Below are 21,858 nucleotides of genomic sequence, written 5' to 3'. Positions count from 1 at the left end.
ACAAGATGAGCACAGACAAATTAGAAGCATAGACAAATTAGATGAGCATAGACAAATAATTCTCAGTTTGCGAGTCATTCTGCTATCTGACATTCAATATTCATGGTTTGAGATCGGTCACCTACATCAGAATTTTTTTGTGGGTTGCTGAATGGGTGAAAAGCATTTGAAGCAGTCTGATAACAAATGATAAGGGCCAAATAATGAACAGCAAGTACTCTGATAGTACACAACATCTCACAAAAGGTCACACGAAGCACAGCCACTACACAAACATTTGTAAAAAGTGCCAGTTACACAAATATTTGCAAAGATCAAATAAAATAGGATTTAAACAGGAATGACCTGAACTGCTGGCTGAGAATAAACAAATATTTGTGAAGGCCATTTCTGCAGCATTCAGCTAGCACCATTTGTTACCCTGTATAGCACTAATCTCGTAAAGACACTTAAACACATGCTTAATGTTTAATTAATCCAGCTTGACAAAGATATTTATTTAACCAAAGTAAAATCTGCAGAATATATCTACCATGTATCAAACAAAACCAGGTGATGGGTGATTCTTCAAGAGTTTAGATTTTATTCTTCTTCTGAGGAAAGAGAGCTATAACTGCAATTCTTAGCAAAACATAATTGTTGTAATTATCTTATCCATAACTTAGAGTATGTACAAATAAGAAAAAACATCAGTCATTTATTAAGCACCTGGAAGAAAGTGGGGAACATTTCCAATCAGCCTTCTCCAAGGGTGGATCCACATGGGGCATTGTGGCACAGTCACATCCCTTCCCTTTGGCTGTGCTACATGCAATCTCTAAGCGTGGCGTTTGGCCAGAGCCCATTGGGTGAATGTTGCAGTTACCACTTGTCTTTTCCCCAGCTGCTGAATTCAGCAGGGAGGGGAAGAAAGGTAAGCAGTAGTGGTGTTCACCCCCAGGATTTCAGAACCACTTGAAAGCAGGGCTCTGGCCAGACTCCACCCCAAGGACCTGGTGAGGTCAGAGCTCACTGCTCATGCAGGAGCCGGCAGTAGCCAGACAGAGAGCTCAGAGCTCAGTGCACATGTGTTCCACAGACGAAGTTACAGGGTGGGGAGAGGAAGGTAGGCAGGACTTGTGCCACTCACCCAGTTCCTGGACCTGCTATTGTCTGTCTGAGTGGGAGTTTGTTCCTATGTTGTCAACAGCAAGTACCCCTTTCACTTCAGTAGTACAGTTCTGGGCCTTTTCCTCCCTTCCCTTGATGTAAGAAAGTGAAATGATTTCATTTTTTCATTGCTATAGAATGCTGAGTATTAATTACAATCTGATATCACACAAATTCATAATATATAGTAGGAAGATACAATGGCACTTTCCGAAACAGTACAAAATTGGTCAGTTGTCAGTCTTATTTCAAATTTTGCTTCTTTGTGATTTGCCTCTTCTAGGCACTTCAGTGGCTGCTATTACTCAAGCATCTGAGTGCCGTATCACATAACACTGTGTGATAGGGAAATGCTATTATTCCTGTTTTAGAGATGGGGAGCTGAGGCTCAGGGAAACCAGAAGCAGTGTAATATTTACGTATAAAAATATCTTATTCAGAACTTCCCTTTTCTTTAGTTCATTGAGTAGAAGACAAGCCATATACAAAAATATTGGGATTAACTTGTTCCAGGCTTTTGTGCGGGTACATTGATGGGAGCAAGATGCACATAAAGTTATACTTGCACCTCTTTTGGACTTCACTGAGGGTACAAACAAATATTCAGGGAGGTTAGATCAAGTCAAAAATGGTCACCTGATCTAAGGTAAGTTGGGATGGGGGGCTAGTGGATGGGCTTGAGGAATCAGGGGATCAGAAGTGTTCGGTGTGGGGCTAGCAGGGTCTATGGGAGGATCTGGGAAACTTGGAGGGGCAAGTGGGGTCTGTGGAGGAGGGTCAGGGGGGCTAACATAGTTCACCATGGGGAACTTAACATCTGAGGGGCAAAATAGGTCCCTAGGGGGGCGGGGGTAGACTCTGGGAGGGTTTTGGTGGGATCAGAGGGACCAGTAGGGTCTGGGGGGAGGGCTCTTTCCTTCCTGGGACCAGGGGCTATTTTTCATCCCCAGATGAACCCCCCAGCATCGCACTCTCCACTTCCCCCACCCCAACATATTTCCTTGACTCCTAGCACCAGCTAATGCCAATAAAACCAGCACTGGGAGCAGCTTGCAGGATGAGGAATTTGGCAGGCTCAGTAAGGCTGCTTGGTCCACAGGGAGGGCTATTCATCTAGGGATGGAGTGAGAGGCTGGGGCCCAAAAAATAGGCCAGTACCAGGGGGGCGGGTAGGAAAAGTGGAGCCTCCAGACTGGGGCTAGTGGCTGGGCTTTCCCAGTCCTGGCACTGCTGTGAGAATTGTACAGAAATTCAGTAAAATTGGTTTCGCTGGACCCTATCTAAGTTGGACTACCTCCAGGTTACAGTTAATTTAGATTGGGTCGGCTATTATTAGACTAATCTAAACTTTCTGAATTGTGTACAGTTTTCACTTAGATCAGCTTAACTAGAGCTCTAGGTGTAAGGTCCACACCTGGGCAAACTAAGTTAGATGAGGGGGCCATTTTTAACACGATCTAACATCCCCTCTATCCTTCCCGAATGTCTGCGGGTGCATCTACACACGACACTACATCACCGTAGCAATGTGCTACAGCAACCTAGTGTTAGTAGGCTCAAACTGTTACACTGAAGCTCTGTCACTGTAGCAATGCACTCCCGCACTATAATGCATTGCTACAGTGACATAGTGGCTAAAAATAACTGTGCGCAACAGCACTGCGCAGTACAGGCTGTTACTGCACTGTCATTTAGTACTTCCAGAAGGAAGTACTAAATAATGGCGCAGCAACAACGGCACCATAGGGGCCTATCTAGATGTGCCCTGTAGAAGTGGGAATATCCTAATCTCTACACTCAGGATAGCACAAGTGCTGCATCATCTATAACACCTTTCTTTTGGTTATGTGCAGAGCCACAAGCCACCTCAAAGGAAGGGGAGAGGGACAAAGAAAAGGAAGAGACATAATAGCCTTGCATGCTGGGGACCTGGAGAGACACTGTGCCTCCACCAGTCCTGTGGACAATGATACAAGTCCATATTGATTCCAGCTTCTGCTTCAGTGTTGTGGTTTAGCCGTTGGAAAACAGTCGATGTGCCTACACATGGATGCTCTTCAGGTACATATACATTGTGGACTGCAGTGTAGGACAGATGCAGAGATAACTCAGGTCCCAGATGCATCTAGTTGTGATAATATGAAGTGCCTCAGAAACTAAATTACCCTGCTTCTTGGCACAGTAAGCTAGGATATGAATTTACAAAGTACTAGCGATTCTGCTTTACCTCTTCATGTGAACCTACTGTGGTTTATGTGCAAGGTAGCTTCCTGCATTGTGAAGATGTACGGTGTCCATATGGGGATTTTGTACAGAGTAACTAGTGGGCTGTAAATTCTCAGTCAAGCTACAACACAGTAATTTCCTTTTGAAGACATCCCTATATTAGGGAACTTGGCTTTTTAACAAGGTCACAGTGGAGTAGGAACAGAAGGAAATGAATAAGGGAAGATTAATAGTAGCAACAATTAACCTCTGTTAATTATTGTGTCTAGCTTTGTTGATTCACAAAATGTCCTGTTAAAGGAGTTTACACAACTGAGTATGCCATTTTCTCTAATTAAGCAGATTTCCCGGAAGATTCAGTCATATTCATTCTTTTTGTAGGAGCTGTTAAATTGCTCTGAACTGAGAGGAATTTCATTTCATTTCTCCATCTAAAAATGATACAAAGGAAAAAGAGAAACATGAAAAATGTACATGAATTAAGAGTAAGATGGTAAATGCAGCAATTGTACTGTATAATATTGTTACATAAATAGCAGGGACCATAAAACATGGTTTGTAAGTGAACCTGGTTTCCAGAATTCATAGTGTTTCTTGGTTTAATGCTATACCAATAGGCATGGACTGAGTCTTATTTGAAGATTTTCTCAGTCCAGAACTCAAAATGATATTTTTGGGGCAGCAAACTAGTTTGGAAGAAACTGAAGGAAGTGCTGGTTTAGATCCTGTGAAGCACAGTATCAGAAACTAAAGCATAACAGCTATTATCACATATCCCTTCCACACACAGTTTGTGGTCTTTCAGAACCAAGGATACCAAGAATACGCTACCTGATTTTGAGGCTGGCATTTCAATAGTTTTTAATGGAATGCTTGAATCGTCTCCGCTTGTATCTCCTCTTTTGAGGTTAAATTGATCTTTCTGTGCAGGAAATACAATTATGTTAACACAGGTACTGTATATGCCTAAGAACCATACTGATGATGGTAATGATGCTGTTAGCAGCAGCAGCAGATAATCTCTTGTTCTTATTTTTTAATCTATATAATCTGTTTCATATAGCCATCTGCTTCTGTTGCAGCTTGATATTTGAAGCGCTTAATACTTGAACACATTAGTACACCTTAGTTATTTTTAAGCGATAAGATTGCAGGGAAAGGCCTGACCTTTTTCTGTGTCAACAACAGTAATATACAATAAATTTTTATTATCTTCAAAGTATTATAGCACTCAGGCTAAGCTGGATGTGCTAGATTCATTTAGAATATATTTGTACCACACTTCTCCAGTGCTTATGAGGTGTACCACACTCAAGTGTACCCTGATCATCTGCTCCCACTCCATATATACCTAATCTGGAAATGAGGCAGTGAATCTTCCCCAACCCACCCCCCTCCCTCCCTGCCCCCCAAGACTCTCTCTAACATGCTGGTGACAGAGATCTTGATGGCAAGAGAAGGGGTGTGGGTTCTCCCTAGATCAGATTAAGCATTTAATTTCCAAGCGTGGTACATGCAGAGGGGGGGTGGATAGATGGAGAATGCTAATGAGTGACAACCCAAGAATCAGTAGGGGAGTAGTGCAGACATCCCCACGGGGTCTGTGATGTTTTCACAGATAGTATTCTGCCAGTGCATGATTGCTGGTGACAGAATGGAGAAGGAGACAGGACAGATCAGGTGATCAAGGTAGTTGGGGATAATATGCTGATTAAGAGTAATAAAATTAAAAGTGCTGTTCAATGACAGAAATCCCCAAAGGAGAGCAAATCATAAGTAAAACCTTTTTCAAATGAAAAGGAACATTGAAAACTTGAGAGAGTATTGAAGGAACTGATAAACTACCAAGAATAACAAATATTGTGATCATTAGTTTAGACTTACCTTTAGCTTCATCCGGATGTAACAAAGACAGAATGTGAGAGCAAGAAGAAGGATTACAAAGACAATGATGAGTATCGTCACTAAAAGAGCAAAGCAAACAGTAGCAGTTATCTGCGTGGTATGGTATTGTAAGTTATCAAGAAAGAGACAGAATACATACCTTTGGTGGTGAGATGATAGCACAACAGTGAACCGTTATTATATATTACACTAAAAACTTTACCTTCTTGTGCTTTGAAATGAAAATGCACTACATCAAAATCTGATGAGTGTAAAAAACAAGTCACGTATATGGTATTTCATTTCTGTAACTGACTTTGTTGACAATGCAATGTAATTTTCTTACAGCTTAAACTTTTAGCAAATCAACCTAGAATGACCACATTTTCACACCCTCTAAGTATCTGTTGAACATCATGGTAGTTAGCCTAAACCAGGGCTGTTCAACTTCTGAATAGCTGGGGGCCACATCCCCCCTTCCCTCCTCTCCCCTGCCCACCTTGGCCACGTGCTGTGTGTGCCACAGACCATGCCATGTGGCCATTCCTGCCCTGGGTATCCCCATGTTGCATTGTGAGGCGGGCCAGTAGGGGGTGCTCTGGCGCTGAGCCACCCACCTCACTGCACCTGACCAAAACCAAGCTTCAGATGCCTCCCAAGGGGTGCCAACTTCTGGCCAACCCCTTTCCTGGAGCACACCCACAAGCCTGGGGTAATTGCTGCCACCAACCAAGCTCTGGCCTCTGTTAGGGCTCTATACTGCTCAGGGTACACAGGCCCTGTAGACCTAGGGGTTGCTTAACCCTAGCAGGATATATCTGGGTGCTTCTTATAGCCTGAAGCATAGAAAGCAGCCTCCCTTAGCTGAGCAAAGGGAACAAAAAGGCTTGTTTGATCTCTTTCAAACATTTACTGCCAGGCTTCCTATGATACATAGCTTTATTGCTTGGAGAGGGAAGGCATAGGGAAGGAATACAGACCAAAAAAGAATTTTGAAAGAAAACAGCCCTGAGCAAAACAGTATAAGGCCCTTTTGGCCCAGTTGGTCCTTTTAATACCCATCTAGAACATGGCTTCCGGCTATCAGACAGTCCTGCTCTAAAGAATACATCACTGCTTTATATGAGAGTATTTCTACTTTTTTGCCCAGTCACCAGAAATTTTGCAGAACATGGTGATTTGTGCAGTTTTCTCAAGAGCTTGTGAGCTTCATCTTGGATGTGTGCGGACTGCTTCAAAGCCAAGGTAGGACTCAGCATTATATGCCTTCTGAAGCAATACTGCTTGAATTTAAACAATAACTTGATAGAGTTTTTGTTTCCTTTTTTCTTTATATTTTCTTTATATTTCCTTACAGTCATGAGACTGATAGATCAGATCTAATAATGTGAGTGGAAGTATTTCTTACATCTAAAGAAACAAACAGCTTGCCATTAAATTTAGGTGAACAGTTTAAAAATAATATAAACCCAGCATCCCTTTTTCTGTTTCTACAGTTGAAGTCAAATCTTTGGATGGAATTTCTCCTTTTCCCCATTTTATTTCCAGCTGGTATGGAACAAAGATATTGAAATATTAGAAATAAAAATACTTATTCTTATTAGACTTAAAACCCTAAAAAATCAGGTAATCATAGGGCTAATGCCTGATCTACCTGGTGCTTATCTGAACCAAATTCAAATACACATTTTCCATACTTCCCTTATCATGATTTGTGATACCTTACCACTCAAGAGATAAACTTATGAAGTGTTGGGTATTTTGGATGATCAGCACAACTTACTGAGATCTGAACACCCAAAATGCATTGCAGCAAACATGTCTTTAAAAAAACAAAAAAGAAAAGAAATCATATCATGTGATGAAATCATGTAACATCAACTGAATTATAAGTATTTGTCTTCTCAATAAAATGTCTAGCCAGTTCAACAAATTCCCAAAAGTAACCACAAAAATGGTAAAGTATGTTAAAGCAGAGGTTCATGATTCCTTCCCAAAACCATTCCTCTGTTATTTTGTGAGCCTTACTATGGAAAAGCTGAAGAAACCCTGCTTAAGGCATGTGCATGTGCAGCACCACAGGAAACAATTCTCTTTTCAGAGGAAAATGAAAAAACATCATGCATCAGAAAACATACATTGGTAATTATTCCTAGGCACTAAAACAAAGAGTACATTTATAAAAGATACATTTTTTTCCCCTTTGTTTCACGTGTTCTGGCTAGTGACCACAGTATATCCCAACTTTATCCCAAGTCTTAGCAAAGAGTCATTATAAGTAGGGGTCTACCCAATTCAAGATGGTGGCCGGCCAATTTCACGGGCAGCTATTTTCATGGGCTTATAATTGTGGGGTGCCCCCATTCCTCTGATTGGCCGAGGGGCCCTGGTAACACCACCCCCCACCACTGACTGGTGGAAAGGACTGTTTGCCATGCAGACCCGCCCCTCATTGAAGGGCCACATGACAGGAAGCCCTCTCAGTCAATCAGTGGCAAGAGTTGGGGTGTAGCCATCTTGTCTGCTCGTTTTCATGCAGGCAGCTCTGTTCATGCCAGGCTGTGTAGCTGGAAGGACTTCTGGTTCCCACTGGGGAGTCAGCACTTTAGTGAGGTTTTTTCCCCCCTGCCGATTTTGCGGAGACTGCCCTATTTCAGTAGTCTGCAAAACTGCAATTTGAGTAGGTCCCTAATTATAAGCCTACTTCATAGATGCAGATTTTTTTCAGGCTAATGTAAGCATTCAGTATATTCTTCAAAACTATCCATGGGAAAAGAAAAAATGCTTCACAACTCAGAAAAGAAAGACAAAGAAGAAGGGGTAGGGAGAGAGGAAAATGGGTGATTTATTGGTAAGTAGAAAAATATACATTAAAAGTTACATACCTAGCTTAGAGTGTTGTCTTGCCTCTGTGAAAAAATACAGATAGAAGTATAATAACTAGAATTACTTTAAAGCTAGAGACTTTGCCTTTTTGTAAGTTTTTTATGCATTATGGGTACAATCAGAAGTAAATCACAATTTTTGGTAATTTCTTCTAAAATTAACTAATTTTGACCTCTTCTAGAGCTTGTCAAAAGCACAAACAGAAAAAGAAAAAAAAGTGTTAACATTTCTATTTTTCATCCATGTTTTTGTGTTTAAGAAATGGGTCTCCCTTCAATTTCAAATGAATACCACTTAGAGTTTGCAATACTGTTTTTATCTCCTTGCAACAAAACTTAAACCTGGAATTTGGTAGCCATTCCCACCAACTAAGACTGGCACAGGATTTACTGAGTCCCTAAAAGTAAATTTCATAGCTGATTATTAGGGGTGTGCGAAGCTTCAGATCCTGATTCAATTCTGCAAAGATTCAGCCCGATTCGGTGGCCGAATCTCCAAATCTGAATCAAATCAGAGGACCCTTTAAACTCTCCGAATGAAATCGGAACCCTCTGAATTGATTTGAGAGATTTGGAAAGATTTGGACATAGAGACAGCTTTAAATGTTTTTTCTACATACCTCTAGGTAGCAGGGGCTCTTGAATGTTATGATGCTGGGGTGGATGGAGTGTACTACAGAAGCACAGGGGACTCTCCAGTGTGCTCAGCAGCAGACCTGGAAGTGGACCAGAAGTACTTTCAATCCACTTCTGGGTCTGCCAGGGAGCATACGGGGGGCCCCCCCGTACCCTCTGGTTCAGTGACTGGTGCCTCCTGCGTCGGGGGGGCTCCCAGGATCCCCCTGAGGCAGGGAGGCATGGAGGCCCCCCAGCACACTCCCTGGCAGACCCAGAAGTGGATTGAAAGTACTTCTGGTCCACTTCCAAGTTCGGCGCCAAGCATGTGGAGGGCCCCCCCGCATTCCTGTGGGATGCTCCATGTGCCCCAGCATCGCAGCGATCACAAGCTGCGTCTAGTACTTCAAGGTATGTAGAAAAAACTTTTAAAGCTGTGTCTATGTCCAAATTGCTGATTCTCCAAATCAGCATTGAATCTACACATTTTGATTTGGCCAAATTGAATCAGGGACAGTGATCCGAATCAATGAATTGAATCGCTGTCCCTGATTTGGGCCAAATCCAAATCCAAATCAAATAGGGCCTGCTTTGCACATCCTTACAGATTATTACTTGTACTTCTTATTTCTTAGGGCCACATAGGACTCTTTTTGCTACTGCTCAGAGGGTTCTTTCTGCTTTTAATAAGTCATTGCCTAGTGTTGAATGTGCAAAGTATCCTGGGAACCAGGGACTGGAACCCAGAACTTACCTTTCCTCCCCAAGTGGCCTAAACTCTGAAATATTAATCAGGGTACTTCTTGCTTGCACACTTGCTCTCTCTGGTCCCATACCTGTTGCAATCTTGGCTTCCCAGAAGCCTAGCTAAAACTGGAAGGGGGTAGATGGCTCACTTCCCCAAAACTTTTCTAGCAGCTGGTGCTTAGGGTGGTTTCCTGGGAAGTGAGGGCTGTGGAAAGCTTAAAACTCATCTCCCATTTCTATGAGCCTTAACTTGCTCTACTGATTTCTCTTGATGTTTGTAATTCTGTCTTTACTTCCTTAAAACAAACCTAAAACCTTTAGGCTTTCAAACCTTTAGGCTTTCAAACCTTAGGCTTTCAAACTTCATGGTTATTGCTTAGATACCTCTTATATTTTAGGACCACCAAGGACTATCCTTATTACTGTGTTTGTTCTGTTAATACTTGGAGATGTTTGTTCTTCCTTACCCGGGGGTTCTGCAGTGGGTGTGTCTGTCCTGTTGGGGGTGTCCGTCCTGATGGGTCCTAGAGTTTCCGTGGTCATCCTGATGTCATGTCTGCTAGTCGTCTTGGGTACTCGTGTGGTTTCAGCGATTGTGTTCACATGCCTGGGTTCAGTGTGATTTTTTGAGACCTCTGGTTCTGATCGGTACATTTAATTAATTTAAGTTAAATTTAAATACAACATCACAATGAATTAAAAGTGCAGCAGGAAATGTTATTTAGTAAAGTTGACAGACTACATGATCCTGCTTTGCATGACACTTCGTATGTCTGCATTATGATTCCTGTGGCCTTTATCTTCCCTGCATGAATACTTGCTGCATCCATTGTAATCTACATGGCAAGGCCTTCAGGGCAGGATATGTTTCTTATTGTGAGGCACTGGTATTCAGTGCCCCAACCTGATGGGATTGTTACTAAGGGTTGAACTGGGCAGAAAGTGCTGTTCTCCAAAGCTCTGCCCTTTGGATACCAAAAGAGCACAACATACACCTTAGACGGTACAGGTTCTTTAAGCAAGATCAGGCAGCCCCTGAAGAGATCCACTATATCCCAAGGCCTGTAATGGACAAAAGGCTGACTGAGGGACAATTTCATCTAATGGCATTGTTCAGATAGTTCAGTTAACTCCTACCCTTTGTCTGTCTGATGCTGGGTTGTGAAGAGAAATTTGAGCATGTGATCAGAACATTAGCATGGTGATGGCTGCCTGAGTTTGCCTAATATTGGGCATGCTAACTGGCCTCACATTCCTCATGCTAACAGACCAGATTTATCTACTCCGAGAGTTGATTTGGGGAGGCCTGGACACCCTCTTAATTTGGACATCCCTCTGGGCTCCATTGCTCATCTCCAGCAGGGGAAAAAAACGATGATAATGCTTCATGTGCCTCCCTATTCATGATAATGAATGCACATGCCCCTCACAGGATATTGTGCAGTTCTTTGTGCTGTAATTTTTTCTGTACCTTTTTACATGCTTTCACTAAGGACAAAATATTGGGATATTATTTGGGGGTGGGGCAGGGTTGCTATGTAGTTTATTTTAATACTTTTATATATTGTTTCTCCTGTTTCAATCTCTTTTGCCTGTTTTATAAGTAAATTTGCTCTCTTTTGTAAGCTCCCCTGAGCCTTGAGTGGGGCAGCATATAAATCAAATAAACATATAAATAAAAATAAAGGATAAAGTTTCCTTTTGAATTATCATCATTGAGTATCTGGCTACCTCTGAACAAATATTTCTAAGACTATCTGTGAACTTAGACCAATTTGCCTGCATCTATTCTACACCATGTATATTTTTAGACCATCATAAGGGTAAGAAAATTGAAATTCTGGAGAACACCACCACATCTTTGGGGGGGGTGGGGGGATGTGGAAAAAGTGGGTCATCAGTCTGATGTGACCCAGCCTGATTTCAGTGTGGAGTAAAGGTGTAAACTGCAATAACTACTAAAATTGTGCTGGTCACTCGCATTGTTACTTACCTGTCATATGAACTGGCATATATTCTTCATTCTGTTCTTGAGTTATGTAAATAATGGGCCAAAGAGTTTGGTGTACAACTACCTATATTAGGTAAAATACCTTTAACATATGCCATACTTGTGCTCTTGCCCCTGTTTTTACTGGCTAGGTAGCAAAACAGACTGCAACCAACTGATCTGGGCAGCTAATAAATTCTGGGTTCTCAGCTAGTGGCAAGCCAAGGTATGGGGCTCCAGCTCCAAATACAGGGAAACTTTGAGAATAGAGGAGAAGCATGGAAGTGAAAATCATGGCTGGAGCATGTAGTACTCTGACTATGCTCAGCTGGAATGCAGGCCTTAGGAACAGTGGCCAGCTGGCACAAGTTAGAACAGTCCCCGCCCAGGATGGCACTACTCTGTCCTGAGAATCAGAGAACAGTTCTCTGGCAACCATTCCCTCTCTACTACAGTGAACACAAAAGGAAGCGAAGTAAAGAACTGGGGACATGAATGGTGGCAAAACTGCAAACTTTCCCCATGGAGTGAACATCTAACAGCAGTCCCAGGAACCGCTGAGTGATCAAAGCTCTGCTTCTGCTTAAGTGGAATAGTTTTATGATTAAATTACTGGGCTGGGAATCAGTGGACCTGGTCTTTAGACCAGTAATTCTCAACAAGAGTGTCATGGCATCCTGGGGTTCCTTGTGATCCTTTTAAGGGTGCCATGGGGTTGCATGCAATGTTAGCACTGTTAGGTGTGCAAACATAATTGACACAATAAATCCAGAGATTCCCAATAGGAATCCATAATGTTAAAAACATCCTTCCCTTTTGTAGTTTTTCTGAGGTCTTTACAAAAGAAGAATTGCTTTTTATTTTACCTTAGTAAAAAAACTAGTGAAAATGAAGAAGTGACATTTTTCTAGGGGGCCTTGAGTCCCTCCGGGTCTATTCAGGGGTGCCTTGTGTCTAAAAAGGTTGAGAATCACTGCTTTAGACAAATCAGAACTCCTCTGGGTACATCTACACATGTGCTTTACTGCAGAGCTGACTAATTAGCTCCCCAGGAAAGTGTTACCATCTACATGTGCTCCCATATTAAGGCACAGTAAAATAATTAATTCCACTGTAGGATACTACTGTCTGGGACAAGTACTGTCCTACAACAGAGTCATTTAGTGCACCAAAATACACGTGTAGATGGTGACCAGGGCTGGCTGATGCATGAAGGTGCTAAAGTGCAGGGACTGCTTGCTGGCTACCCAACACTATAGTTCCCTCAAGCCCCAGCCAGCCCCTCCATCATCCAATGTCTCCGTCTGGAGCCTATGACTAACCCCCCAAGGCCCCTGCCAACCCAGGGCTGCTCCACCTTGGTTCAAACAGCTGTGGTCCCAGGCATACATGAAGATGCTGCACTTGGGAGTAGCTGACTCTGGTGCAAACTGTGCTGGAGTTTATTGCTTCGTGCTAATTGGACGTGTAGATGCACCTTTTGTGCCTCAGTTTCCAACTCTGTTAAATGACGCAATAACACTTACCTCTATTTTAGGCACATTGTGCTGAAATAATGCTTGCAAATCTCTTTGAGAGCTTTGGATGGAATGTGTGAAACAGACTCAAATCAACATCAGTGCTAGTTGAGAACTTGACACAGGGACCATATAAACAGGCAATATGGCTACAATGTTCTAAGACTGCTAGAGTTCAATGCAACATCCAGAAGATTAAAGTACACCCCTGCTACAATGGCACTAAGGAATGCTTCTAAAGTGTCTGTATATCACAGAAAATGGATCCTGTGAAAATACTACCCTGCTAGAAAAATCATAGTAATATCCCTTGGTGAATGCTGAGCAGAAAAGACCCTCTAATACAGTAGTTTCCAACAAGGGTTCTTATAGTGGGGTGGATGAGTAGGAAACGCATGTAATACTTTTATCTGTGTGAGTTTATGTCTCTATCAGGAACAAACCAGCAACTTGTAATAGGGAGAAGAGCAGAAATAACAGATGCTTCCTTTGCTCAGGGAATAGGAGGGGAGAGGGAGAGAATCCAGGCATGTGTGCAAACACACCTCTGCCCCTGCTGCAGATAAGACACAGAGGGCATCTTTAAAGTGCCCTCCCACTGCACATGTAAGTAAAGCGGCTCTGAGAGCCACTCTAATTAAAGCACTTGCAGCATCTAATGTATCCAGCATCCTATGATTCAACTAAAGCTTGTTTGATGCACTTTAGTTAAAGTTCCACCCCCCACCATTTTGAAGCATGGGGACACTAATATACAATGTAGATGCTGCTGGAGCTCACTAATTGGCATGCTTCGGCAGACTCAAGTAATCGAGTCTGCTTCGACGTGCTGTAATTACAGCACGTCAGAACAGAGTCCTCGCACATCTACAGGCACCCAGAAACATGTTTTAACAAACCAAAATGAAACACACAATACAAATGACCAGCCAACCTTTAGGAATTGAAGATGGGCTGTACTTTGATAATGTGCTCGACTGTGTGGGCAGTGTATGCTTCGTGGTTGTCTCTGTGATCTTCTTTGGTCTAGTTGATGTTCCTGTGGCATTCTGTTCTGTCTCGTTCGCTGCATCTGTTGTCTGTGCAGAAACTTTGATATGCACATTCTTAGATTTATCATTAAACCCTGAAAAATAAAATAGTGCTGGTGAGGCAGATAGCACCATTTATTTAAAAAGTTTACATTATAGATTTTCATATTACAAGGTCCAATTTTTACTTGCTTAAACTTCGGCAAACTTTGGCAAACTGTTTGGACTGAAGTTGTTTATGCCAGGCACTTGCCTCAGCTTGACATTTTTGAACATTTGACATTAAATGGTTCAGTCATTTCCTAGAAAAAACTCAAGAAAAAATATATCATTTTACATATGTTAAGTGCGCCTATGTTTTGGGGCAGGGATTTGAAATCTTTAAGGATCTGATGCTAATGTCAGGGGTATGCCTTTCATCCATACATTCTGCCTACATTTGGCTGAGTTATCAACTAATACATATTTTTGTTTTTGCCTGCTCAGAGGAGCCTTGTTAGGTTTTGGTAACTAAGATTGCTATTGATGCTCACCTTTTGTCCTTTGCTCTCTATGATGTATAGAGCTAGCTTCAGTTTCCTCATCTATATCACTAACTGCCATTCCTCACTTGGTACTTTGGTCACTGGTGCTTTAACAGTCTTTATTCAACCCAGAGTAATTCTCAGTAGTCTCTCCCTCTATCTTTAATAATTCCTTCACTAAGGGCAGGTAAAGAAGAATGCCCACCCTTCTGGGTTTTACCTGGTAATCTCCTTCATCACCTTTCTTTAGAAGGTGCCTTCACCCAACCAGATCTCTTTCATGAGTCTATGTTCTCCATTCAGGCCATAGCAGAAGCATTCACAACTGGGTCCCTATCAGATTTCAATGATTCTGCAAATTCTGCTAAAACCTTTCATCAGCAATCTCAGAATGTATGTAATGTAAATTTCTAATTCGCAACAGGTTGATCTGCTGTGTCACAACCATAGCCCTTTTTCAGGGCCAGCACTGACAGTCATCTCGTTAAACAGAGAGGGATTCACAGAGATGACTGTCACTGCTGACCCCGAAAAAGGCCTTTGGTTGTGACACAGGACATTCTTAGATAGTCAAACAGGACATTTTTTTCCAGGATTTGCATCAACTACAATGGTTGCGTGCTCTGTCTCCAGGAGACACACAGAGGGCCACTAATCCCTAGGATGAGATTAGCCCTAGAAAGGCTGCATGGGAAATACTTCAGCTCTATGTTCATAAAATCAGACTTTGTCATCAACACAACATCAATGACAGAACAAAATGACATAGAAATCTTGACCATGAATATGGACAACATCTCAATAACATCCATTTATAAGCCTCAGTGGAAGCATTTTGCCTTGTAAACCCAGGAAACCTAAACTATGAAAAAGCATGTGTGATCATCGGTGGCTTTAATAGCCACAGCATCACATGGGGTTCCAGTTAAAATGATGAGAATGGCAACTTGGTTGACATGTGGGCTGAGGCGTACCACCTGAGCCTTATCTATGATTCAAAGCTACCTGGGTGACTAGCTCCTGATGGAGATGAAGCTATAATCCTGACCTCGCCTATGTTGACAGCAATATAGAAGTGCAAAAAAGACATTTTGGAACCCATTCCCCACACACAGCATAGATCAATTGCTGTCAGTATCACAGCAGCCATAACTCCAAATGTGCCAGTACGTAGACACTGTAATTTTAAGAAAGCAGACTGGTGGGGCTTTCCTGAAAACCTAGACAAAGTAGTGACACACATCAAACTAGTCTTGGATAAGTATGACCTCTTCATGAATGCACTGCGCAAATCTCTAAGAGGTGTATACCTCAAGGATGCAGAACAGAGTATGTACCAGTGCTTATTCCCATACTAGAAGCTGAATACAAAAAATACCAGCAAATGTTTCAAAGAGATCCTTTCTCAGAAGGCACTACTGAGGCACGGACAGTCCTAACTAACAAGCTCCAAGAAGAAAGGTAAGGGAAATAGAAAGAATTGATCACAGGAATAGATATGACCCACACTAGCAGGAAAACATGGTTAACCGTTCACAAGCTGAGTAACAACCCAAAGAAAGTACAGCAACACCATAACATCACAGCCAATCAGATGGCTCACCAACCTCTGTTCAGTGGTAAAGCTATGGAAAAACAGTCTAAAATATGGATTATGTGGCAAACTGATATGGAGGAAAATCATTTTAGCATGCCATACACAATGGATGAACTTGATGCCAGAATAAGTCATTTGAAGAACAGCAAAGCACCTGGACTTGATGACATATGCATGGAGCACATCAAACACTTTGGTCCTGTAACCAAGTTATGGGTATTACGCCTTTTTAACAATTGCTCATCAACCCTTAAAATACCTAAATTACAATGACAGGCCTGTGTAATATCTATATTAATTCCAGGGAAGGATGCCTCTGGCCCAGAGAACTTTAGGCCAGTATCACTTCTGTGCCATCTTTGTAAGCTTTACCAAGGCCTTATTCTCAATCACCTTTCACGTCATATTGAACAGCATCTAATACCAGAACAAGCAGATTTAGACTAGGCAAGTCCTACACTAGCCAAATACTAAACATCACCTAACATATAGGGACACAGACAGAAGTGACAATTTTTGCCCAATTTGGCTACAGAAAGCAGTTTATAGCCATGACCAAACACAAGTGCATGGCTGCAGACATCTTAAAAAATGGGCAATCGAGTGAAATTCTGGACGTTTCAAGACAGAACATCTTCTGTATCTTCTGTCTGCACTGAAAAAGGTGGATGCGAGAAAGGGATTTCATAGATTTCATAGACATTAGGGCTGGAAGGGACCTTGGAAGATCAAGTCCAGCTCCCTGCCCAAAGGGCAGGAAGTCAGCTGGGGTCATAGGGTCCCAGCAAGATAAGCATCCAATTTTCTCTTGAAGGTGTTCAATGTAGGTGCTTGAACAGGTGATAACAGGTGTTGGGTTTGTAGACCTATCAGCAGCATATGACACAGTCAGCCACCAAAACCTGATTGCCAAAGTCTACAGTATGATGCACAACGACCACCTAGTACAGCCCACCCAATCTCTTTTAGAGACTAGACATTTTTATATAGAACTGTTCAAAAAATGGAGCCAGAGTATTTGATGACAAAATGACCACAGTATTTGACCACAGTATGAATATGAGCCGGCAGTGCGATGCTGTAGCCAGAAGGGCAAATAACACTCTGGCATGCATCAATTGATGCATCTCCAGCAAAACCAAGAAGGTGATTCTTCTGCTCTACTCAGCACTGGTGAGGCCACAGCTGGAGTACTGTGTCCAGTTCTGGGCACCGCACTTTAACAAGGATGTGGACAAGCTTGAGAGAGTCCAAAAAAGAGCCACCAGTATGATCAGAGTCTTAAAAGGCAAGCCATACGAAGAAAGGCTGAGGGATCTGGGACTTTTCAGCCTGAGGAAAAGGCGGCTGAGATGGGACCTGGTAACAGCTTACATCTACACTCGTGGAGTACATCAAGGGCTCGGGGAGCAAGTGTTCACCAGGGCACCTGAGAGGAAAACCAGAAGTAATGGCCACAAACTCCTGGGAGATTGATTCAGGCTCAACATTAGGAAAAACTTCTTCACAGTCAGGGTGTCCAGACTGTGGAATAAACTCCCTCCAGAGGTGGTGCAGTCACCCACCCTGGAAACCTTCAAGAAGAGACTAGACAGTCACCTTGCTGGGGTCACCTAACTCCCAGTTATCTTTCCTGCTTGGTGCAGGGGGCTGGACCCGATGATTTTCCAAGGTCCCTTTCGGCCTTACAATCTATGAATCTATGATCTCCTGCAGGGTATCATGCTAGCACTGATCTTTTTCAGCGCATACACCAATGACCAACCCATACAGAGTAATATGAGAGCCTTCATACACGCTGATGAACTACACATCACACCACAAGAGAAGGACTTTGCCACACTGTCAAGAAACAAACTGACATACTCACTGAGCAACTTCTTGGATTACTATAGTCAGAACCAGCTTCGTGCCAACTCAACCAAGATGCAGGTCACATCTTTTCACGTACATCATAGAGAATCCAAGCGAAATTAAACAATCTGGGATGGAATCCCACTGAGAAATCACCAGAACCCTGTGTACTTGGGGGTTACAATGGACCAAACACTTATCTTCAAATCACGTGTAAAGACAAAAGGGAAAGTTGACGCCCACAACAACATACTTCTAAAATTGGTCACCTTGAAGTGGGGAACTAACCCAGCTACATTATGATCAGGGTGGATAAAAATCACTGATTGTTTTAACAATAAAAAAATTGGATTTTATGATTTAAATTGGATTTTTGATTTAATCGTATGTTTTATTTTTTGTCACAATGCTTTAAAAAAAATAAACCTATATAAAGATGGTTTTAATTTAAGATAGGTTAAAGCTCAAAGATATCATCATAGAATAGGGATTATAACTTTTAATGATATACTAGTTGAGACAATATATTCATGTCACCTCTTTAGAAAAGTTTTATAAATAAGTCACAACAGGCTGTGGACTGTATTAGGGGCCCAATCTTACAGCGGCTCCTGTATAGATTAGTAAAGATTAAAGAAACCCTCTCTACCCAATGAAACTCAGTGCTCAGTCTAGAAGAATCCCATTAAGCATCTATGCGATAGTTAACTTTCAGTTCTCAAACTGGATTTGTGCAGAGGTAACATCCTTTTTAACAGCAGTATATGGAGATAAGACATAACAGACCTGATCCTATCCTATTGTCTCTCTACAAGTATTTTAAGTTTCTCATGTTGACCTGGCTGAAATAATCTATGTATTTTTTGTTATAAACACATTTCACATTTATAACTAAAATAGTTAAAAATTCAAAAATACACATTTGCTTTATTAAAATAATTATACATGTTTGTTGTTAAAGAAAAATATCTAAAATACATAAGCTAGTTGTTTTAGTTGAATAAACCAATTTAAATGTCTGTTGTTTTGGTGATGGTTGTTGTTGTCCTCCTAATACAGCATGGCAAAAATATCCCCCAAATATCCATGATGAATCTAGTGAATTGGAGACAGTTCACCCCCCAAATGACTTCATAAGGCTAAGCTTCAATTAGCTTTGGTAAATAAAATAACCAAATCATGATTCAGTTTTCTGATGTAGCTGCAAAATTAAAATGAAAAAATATCAAAATAAACCACTGCTTTAAAATGTGTAGCATGTACCTTCTACAAATGAAACCTAAATCTGTCACTGAGTTGTGAATAATATGTATTAAGGTTATATCAAACAAGAATGCACTTTTTGTAGAAAACAATGATTAAACCGAAGCTTCCTGACCAGTGATTTAAATCTATTTGATTTAAATCAAATCCACCCTGATTATGAACTACTGCTATTGCCTTGTGTTACTCTAGGGTGGAGATTATCCAGTGCTCCTGATTTGTGAGAGTGAGCTGTCTAAGCTTTGCTTCCCACTCAGATACAGTAATTGCTATAATCAGTCACTCACTGACAAGAGGTACTTCACCAATCTCTTGAATCACAACTTTATCATTACTAAAGACTGAGGCAAAGCATTTATTCAGTTTTTCAGACCATGAATATGTAAGACCTTGAGAACTTTAAGTCTCTAGTTCAAGTGCCCGTGTGAGTCTTATCAGCTCTCTAAATATTAGAAAAAACGATGAGATTACCTAAGGTCTATCACCCAGTATCTACTGAATGTTCAAAATATTTCCTGTCTTTTCCATGAAACATTGCTGTATGTGATTTTAGCTTTTGAGAGTGAAAACAGCAGTTAAAATCAGTAAATATTCAGCAGGTTCATACATACCTTCCCAATACATATAGGTATTGGCTGGGCAATTATTAATTGCTTACTGTGTCTCTACTACTCTGCAATGCATAGGGCAGAGAAAGGCAAACATACCAGCTGTGCAAAAACTGGGGATGGTGGGGAGGGGACCTCTCATAATGAATCCCAAGAACATTTGCTCAAGAAGCCAGACACCAAGGTTAAAGCATCCACTCTATCACCTAGATGAGCTTTGAAGCTGACTTCCCAGCAGAGTGCTCTAACCAGGTCACATGACAGGCATTTTCCAGGCCTTTCTCTAACCTCCTCCTGAAGCTGGAACCGATACATCTTACATTTATTATTCACTGTATAAAATAAACAAGGAGGAGTGAGGAAATGTCTGCCCCATTGAGAGCAAGGAATCAGGCTAAAACCCAGAGTTTCCTTCTCAAACAGCAAGTATCTCACTAAGCCACACACCTTCCAGCCTCCCTTTCTGGACACAGTTATCTTCCTCTTCTGGCTGCCCATGAAGCCAGCTTCAAAAGGAGGGTGGAAGGTGAGGCTCAAAAACTAAATGAACAAGAACAAAGATGATGAACATGAGGAAAGAGGCAGGATGGTTAATGAGGCTATGGGAAAGGAAACTGCCACAACCAAAGGAGAATAAAACATGTAGATTTCCATGTGCTTAAGATGAGGAGGGCCAGAAAATTGAAATCCCAGAAGTCTGAGAACTAGAACATGAAATCCCAAGTCAAGCTGCAAGGACTCTTAACTCTATCAAGTAGGGAGTGACTGGAGAACAGTGACTGCAGTACCTATATTTAAGATGGGGAAAATAAATGTCTGGGCAACTTCAGGCCTATTAGTCTGATCTCAGTTATAAGGAATCTTGAGAACAAATTTTTGAAGGAAAGGATAATTAAAGATATGGAGATAAAGATAAGGGTGAAATGCTAAGATCAGTTTACCAATTGTTTTAGACTAATCAGATATCTGAATGATACGTGATTTTCTAGACAAAGGAAAAGCAGGAGATTTAATCTTTCTGTGAGAAGCATTTAATACTGACCTCCCTGTGGAAGATTTTCAGGTAAGCTGAAGATGTTGGTTTGTAAAAAAAAGAACTGTAAGCTGGGTAAGGAACAAGCTAAAGAAGAGCAAAGAAAAGTACTAGGCGGGAGGGAGTTTCTTAGGGCTCATTCCTGGAACTGATCTTGTTTAATATTTTCATTAATGACTTTGGCACAAAAACTAGGACTGAGCTAATAAATTCCACTGATGTCACAGAATTGGGAAGCATCATTGATATACAAGAGGACTGGGATATCATAGAGGAAGACCTGCATGATATTCAAGTCTGGAGTAATTGAAATGGCATGGAATATAAAATGAAAAATCGGCTAGGGACTGAAAACAAGGATTGGGGGCTTTTTTGAAGAAGCCTATGTTGGAGTTTGGATTTAAACAATCACAGGTGAGAACTTCCTATTTCTTGGCTGCTCTGAAAAAATTGCCATGGTGGATACCAAGTGAAGTTGCCAAACATGCACATTTGCACGCATTATTTTACTTCTGGTGCTAGCAGTTTAGGTAATGATGATCGACTTATGTGGTAGTGAGGGTGGGAGGTCATTGTTAGAATGTGCTTTGAGTGTGCGAGTTATCTCCAGGTATGAGAAATCTGAGGATAAGGGAAAATGTCATTTGGATGGAATGAGACAGGGACAAGACACTTGCAAAGAGCTGACTCCAGAATTTCTGCCTTATTTGAACATAAGTTTTGTAAGTAATGTCTTATAATTCCTAAACTCAAACAAAAACATCCCAAATCCTATCCTGTAGAGCCATAATGACACCCATGAAGGTTTTTAAAAGGGCTGGAAGCTTCTGATCTATAGCACAGACCTCTACCATGGGAGCTTATTATAATCATTGATAATAGTTTCTCTCACCCTCCCTCCATCTTCTCTCTCCATATTTCTTTCCATGATATAA

General features: G+C 41.5%; 1 protein-coding gene across 4 annotated transcripts in view; it reads right to left on the bottom strand.

Moving 5' to 3' along the window:
* Positions 1-3,478: 3,478 nt before the first annotated feature.
* Positions 3,479-21,858, bottom strand: part of LOC102377384 — a 22,180-nt gene continuing 3,800 nt past the window's right edge. For 2 of the 4 annotated variants that reach the window (XM_006036738.1, XM_006036739.1), the window contains exons 2-7: positions 13,948-14,139; positions 9,974-10,147; positions 8,145-8,168; positions 5,260-5,339; positions 4,207-4,297; positions 3,479-3,806 (exon numbers count right to left, since the gene is read on the bottom strand). In XM_006036738.1, the coding sequence (XP_006036800.1) occupies positions 3,790-3,806; positions 4,207-4,297; positions 5,260-5,339; positions 8,145-8,168; positions 9,974-10,147; positions 13,948-14,139 (578 nt within the window). In that variant the 3' untranslated portion in view covers positions 3,479-3,789. The other 2 variants (XM_006036737.1, XM_014526297.1) reach the window with 2 other exon arrangements.

The sequence above is a fragment of the Alligator sinensis genome, unplaced genomic scaffold, assembly GCF_000455745.1.
Source record: "Alligator sinensis unplaced genomic scaffold, ASM45574v1 scaffold106_1, whole genome shotgun sequence".
NCBI lineage: Eukaryota > Metazoa > Chordata > Crocodylia > Alligatoridae > Alligator > Alligator sinensis.
The sequence above is the reverse complement of the archived record's forward strand: the minus strand, read 5'-3'. Positions and strand labels throughout refer to the sequence as shown.